General features: G+C 43.9%; 1 protein-coding gene across 1 annotated transcript in view; it reads right to left on the bottom strand.

Moving 5' to 3' along the window:
- The window catches only part of XK (X-linked Kx blood group antigen, Kell and VPS13A binding protein), a 51,229-nt gene extending 47,006 nt beyond the window's left edge, over positions 1 to 4,223 (bottom strand). The window contains exon 1 of the mRNA XM_052663333.1: positions 3,910 to 4,223. Coding sequence (XP_052519293.1) covers positions 3,910 to 4,154 — 245 coding nt within the window. The 5' untranslated portion in view covers positions 4,155 to 4,223. The remainder of the gene's footprint in view (positions 1 to 3,909) is intronic.
- Between the last annotated feature and the right edge of the window lie 1,777 nt (positions 4,224 to 6,000).

The following is a 6,000-nucleotide window of genomic DNA, read 5'->3' on the forward strand; positions in this document are numbered from 1 at the left end:
TGTCAGCATAAATAATCTGTGGTACCAGAGACCCTCTGAGGTAGTTACTAAAAACACATTTTCAAAAGAAATACTGATTATGATTTCCTCTATGCCACATTATCTTCCTATGACATACATGCTCTGTGAAGCTACACAAGAACCAAACTGGTTAAATAGAAAGCTCCCTGTGACCTCTGAAAAGCCACTTGCGTAATCTCACTGAGCCTCAATTCTCAACTGTAAAAAAAAGATAATGACAGTTAGCTCACAAGGTTTTACATTGGATGGAATTATATATTGTATGCGAAAGCACTTTGCAAGCAACAACAAAAAAAGCTATTGATATTAAAGCTATCGTTATTTTTAAAGTCTTCTCAAAGTTTACAGAAGAGAGAAATACTAGGGTATTTCGCAATGTTTTTCATTGCAATGAATCATTTTGTAATGTTCTGTCAAAAATACTAGACTCACAGATCCAGAGAACACACTAGTGGTTACCAATACGGAGCAGGAAGGGAGAAAGGCAATATAGGGGTAGGAGATTAAGGGGTACAAACTCAGATATAAAATAAGCTACAAGAATATACTGTACAACATGGGGAATATAGCCAATATTTTATAATAATAACTACAAATGGGGCATTACCTTTAAAATTGTGAATCACCATATTGTACAACATATAACACTGTACATCAACTATACTTGAATAAAAAAAATTACTAGAACTTCTTAGCTTTTATTTTATAAAGCTAGATTTTTAGGTACCATTTTTCCTTCATTATACCAATAAATAAGAATGGGGGCAAATTCCTTGAACCTGTAACTCATTTATATTTATTCCTTCTCCCAATTAATTTATAAAATGAACATAATTGTAAAAGAATGAGAAATAAATTTTGTTTGTTGTTAAGAGGTGCTTTTCCCCCATTCTGCTTATCCAGAATGTCTATTATCATTCACAATAAGATTGTCCTTATAATAGTAAAAAAGAAATTCAAGACATTATTTAATGTTCCTATCATCCCAACCTAGCCTTCATGAGGAAACAATTCTTCAAACTGCAACTACAGTTTTAAATATGAGGCTGATATAAATGAAACATGGTGCTCTCCCAAAGCCTCCCTACATGAAAGGAGGAGCAAAGCCTAGTCTGTAGTGTTCAGTCCACCATCATTACAATGTAATGAAATGCGACTGAGCTGAGTGAATCCAAAACCAACATCTCACCTAAAAAGAACAGGAGTTTGGCTAGTTAGTACCCATCCCGAATTAAAGAAAACTAAATTTTCCCCAAACAGTTTTAAAATATTACTAAGTCCAATCGATAAGAAGGGCAGAGACTCTCCTTTGTTTGGGGGAAATAATTTTGATCTTTATGTAAAGCTGACGTCTTAGAGTTAGAATAAAATCAAACAGCAGGAAGAACTTTCAATAAGATATTAAGGCATGCTAACACACATCAAATTGCTTTTCTTTTCATCTGGAAGATAAGAGGCTTGGAACCACATTTTGTGTATCTCAGCATGGTTCCAGCATCTTCTTGAAAGTGCCTTTGTTGAAGGAAGTAGGTTGTTTGTTCCTTTTTTTCTTTTTATGTGTTATTCTGTTTTTTCCCCCAAAGCACAATGACCTATTCAGAATTTTCTGGAAATAGGTCCCTTTATCGTATTGAAACTTTATATATATATATATATCAGTTGAGAAGTTATCACTCCAAAGTACCAAACTTTTTCTTTTTTTAGATAAAGTTAAAATATTTTTACGATAAAAACTGAAAAATGTAGAGAAGTATAATATAATAAAGGAGTAAATGATGTACTTTTCTATATTTTTCAGAAAAAAAGTGAAAACTGCCCCATAACTCCATCATCCTGAAATTACCACTCTTAACAAATTGGTATATTTCTCTGAGCTTAGGTCTATGAGTACCATCCTGTTTTTATACATACTATTATGTCATTAGCTTTGTCTTGGGTCACTCAGTACTTAGAAACATTTTAAACGTTAGTACTGATAAGGTATTCTCATTTACCAAGATGGCAACTTAGGTTGTGCTTTTTCAATTTTGCCAAGATGACCAAACTTTCTTAAGATGGAACTATAGATAAAACACATTCCACACTCCTCAGACTTCTTTCACATAATTAAGCCAATTCCACTTGTAAGTAGCCTTGTGAATGTGGTGTGGGGTCTCATTTTCCTCATCTATAAAATGGGAACAATTATATCTACTTTATGGTGAGGAGTCAATGAACTGAGAGAGAGAAACCACTACCTACCAAGCCATTTAGCACAAGAAGCATTTAAGAACTGTCAGTTTCCCTGTCACTTTACTCAAATAGCATGGGCAATGAACTTTCTTTTCACAAGATGGAGCTAAGAAATGATGAGTGCCTTGTCCACGAAGAGCGAATTGCACTGATCCACTGAGTGGGCACACAATCAGGCTGCTGCGGCATACTTGGCCACGGAGGACTCGCTCATTCTCTGGCCCTAGGCGGCAGGGCTTTTAAAATTCCCCTCACTTTCTTTCTCTCTCTCTGTTCCCCTCCCCCCCAGCTCTTCCCTTGCTCTCATGAGGTTGGTAGCAACTTCTTACTCCTGCCAGTGCACCTGTTTCTCTTCCTCTGTAGAAGTCTGTGGCGTTCGAGGTTGGGAAACTTGTTCACCTGGTTTGTTCTGACACTGTGTAAACTACAAGTCAGTATTCTGAGTGTCAGCTGGGATGACTGTCTCTAATATGAAATGCAAAGTTTTATAATAGGGCCCTGTAAAATCTATTTTACTACTCGACTGTGTATGTATATAAGGCTCTGTAAAATCTATTTTGCTATTCGAATGTTTTGTGTGTGGTATGTTGGTGGGGGAGATATTTTGCTCTGTGTGTGTTTGTGATGTGTTGGCTGGGGAGATATTTCCTGGTAGGAAAGATTCCCAGCTGGCTGAATTTTTTTTTTTTTTTACTTTAAACTTGTTTTTTTTTTAATTTTTATTTTTACTTTATTTTGCTTTACAATACTGTATTGGTTTTGCCATACATTGACATGAATCTGGCCTTTCTATCTCTTCCCTTTTCTCTCCCACCTATATCTAAAGTTCATATTATAAATTTGTTTCTAATCCAGATAGAAACCCTTTGTTTCGCTTTTCCTACAGAGATGAGAGGTATCAAAACAACACATTTTAAACTCTCTTCATGGTCCTCCGATAAACCAAACTCTACTTCATTACCAGAAAATATTTTACTTGTTTTGTGTTCCTACAATTTCCAGAAATGTCACTAATAATTTTTTCTTCTCTTTACACACAGCGAGAGTTGGGGTCTCCGTGGCACTTGTGTTCCAGCTTCATCGGCTAAGTTTACAAGTCAGGCAGGGCCCTGAGGACATTTCTACCCTGCTCCCCACCCCCGCCCTCCCCCCTCCATGTTTCCACATCGGACAGAAAAGACGGCTGCGTGGATTTTTAGGGTCGTGTATAAGAATTACATAAGTTAGTATTTGTAACTGAGCTTAGAACAGTGCCTAGTACAGTCCACTCCACGTGTTTGTTCAATTTATTTTCAATTCAATCAACTGTGCCCACTTCGATTCTAACGGCCATTTAGAACCCTCTTCCTAAGGCCCCGTCGCGACACGAGCTCATCCTGCCAGAGCCCACCAGGCCGCGGTGTGGGTTGAGGGGCCCGAATTGGCCCTTTCCGCTGGTCAAATTCAGTCGACTGTCGGCAATTTCCAACGCTAGCCCCTAACAGGAAGGCGGTACGCCCCGGCTCCATTCCCACCCTCCCAGGTTCCTGTCGCATTCCTGTGACAGGGACGGTGGTGGAGCGGAGGAGCCGGGCGGGCCGGCCTGGGCCCCCGTCCCCGACCCCGGCCCCCTCCCCCGGGAGGCCCGGCCCCCGCCGCCGGGGGCCCCGCACGCACCTGAAGAGGGGCCCGAGCTGCAGCAGGTGCAGCAGCAGCACGAGCGGCCGGTCGCGGGTGAAGTCGCGGTGCACGAAGAGCAGCGTGAGCTGCACCAGAGCGCAGGGCAGCAGCGAGAAAAGCAGCGTCAGCGCCTGCCACATGCCGTCCCCACCCGAGCGGTAGGTGCTGCTCAGGTACAGCGCCGCCGACGTCTCGGCCACGAACAGGAACACGGACGCCAGCACCGAGCCCGGGAATTTCATCTCCGCGCGTCAGCGGCGCGCACCGGCGACGGACGCGGTGGCGGTGGCGGTAGCGGTGGCGGTGGCGGCGGCGGCTGCCCCGGGGGCTCCCGGCATGCCCGGCCCCAACTGCTCCCGCGCTCTGCGCTGCCCGCCGAGGGCGCGGGGCCCGGGCGCTGGAGCTGGGCCTGGGGGCGAGCGACCCAGCGGGGCTGGGGCGGGGCGCGCGGACGGGGCGGGACACGCCCACGCGCACCGAGCGCCGCCCGCGCGCCTCGGCGCCCGTCGCGTCTCTGCGGCGACGAGCCGCGGGCGGGCCGCGAACCCGCGTCCGGCGACCGCCCGCGCCGAGCCGCACAGGAGGCGGCGGGCCCCGCCGGCCCCGCGCGCAGCCGCTGGGTCCTAAAGCCCTTAGGACGACGCTTCTGTGGGAAACCTTCACATCTCTTCAAAAACCTGCAGCCCCGCGGGACCCGGAATTGGGATCAGGATGCCTTTCCAGCCTGGGCTCTGTTTTCTGGACCTAAATAACGCCGAATCCCTCAAAGGATCAGCGTTTCCGGTCACTTAAAAAAAATAAGCAGAGCCCGCAGATGCTTTTCAAAGTGCAAGTATATCGTCACGCACCCGGAATGTACCTTTTCACCCGACCAAGTCTGAAGCATTGCTTTCAAAGTGAAAGAGCATCATGGTAATCCCTAAGAGCTGACGCTTTCCTTCCCAGAAAACCTGCTTTCAAATATATTGATACATTCCTTCATAACTGACTAATTCAGCCCGCTGAAGACCAAGACCTAATAAGGAAACGATTTTCTAGGCCACACGATATCTCCTCTGCTTGCTGCTCTGTGCCAGCCCCAAGACTAACACAATGCCCTTTCACTCATTGGATCGGTGACAACCTTCTGGACATCAGGATGGGCTCAGCGACCCCTCCCTTTGTCGCTCAGAGCTTAAGCCTTCATTAAATCTCTACAACTCGAGTTCTAACCTGTTCCATAAGAGACTGGACTTGAATAATTGTGAGATCCCTCTTCCCGCCGAAGTTAGGTGATTTCATCCATCTTCAGGCATCTCTGGCATTTTTCTATTTAGGAATATGATGGCAACACAAATAGAATGTGAAGATGCAAGAGGAATCAAGACAAAAAATGTAGAGAGAGAACATGAAGGACTGTTTTTCTTCATTCTTCTGTGGCATGGGAAAATCTATTTATAAGGGTTAAGGGGAGGTATTCAGCCCACAGCTGAGAAGTGCCAGGCCCATTCTCTAAAAGGATTACTAATATCTATTTATAGCACCCAGCAGGTCATCATGTTCTGGATCAAGATACACACACTGTCACAAGTACAGAATAGGCAGCCACACTCCATAAAGTATTCATTTGATATTTTATTTGACACCATCTTAACTTTTAAAGGAAAAATTAACTTGTAGCTTAAAATTATGTTAGAGCACACTCAATATTTAGCATTAGATTTTATTTTTAAGGCAAAGGATTATCACAGGTTTTATATTAAGTAGACTGTACATAAACAGGCAGGGTGTGATAAGCCAATAAATAACATTGCTTTAAACACTATAGAGTCCAGTTTATGGTGTATTATTTTCTAACAGTACAAAACTAATACAGAAAATACATTTGGAAAGATCACAGTGTTTAGAACATTGTATAACAGCAGTTTTAAAGACAGTAAGGTGCATCTCTAAGCTTCTGACTCAACCCTGCTTCCAGAGAATTCATTATACCATGCAGTGGCTGTAAGCAAATCCCCCATGCGAAGGGGAGGCGACATCAACTGACCTGTAGCACTTCCCCCGCCAGGAACAACCAAAAACAAAAGCTAAAACCCCATGAGCATTGAT

Source organism: Budorcas taxicolor, chromosome X, assembly GCF_023091745.1.
Source record: "Budorcas taxicolor isolate Tak-1 chromosome X, Takin1.1, whole genome shotgun sequence".
Classification (NCBI taxonomy): domain Eukaryota; kingdom Metazoa; phylum Chordata; class Mammalia; order Artiodactyla; family Bovidae; genus Budorcas; species Budorcas taxicolor.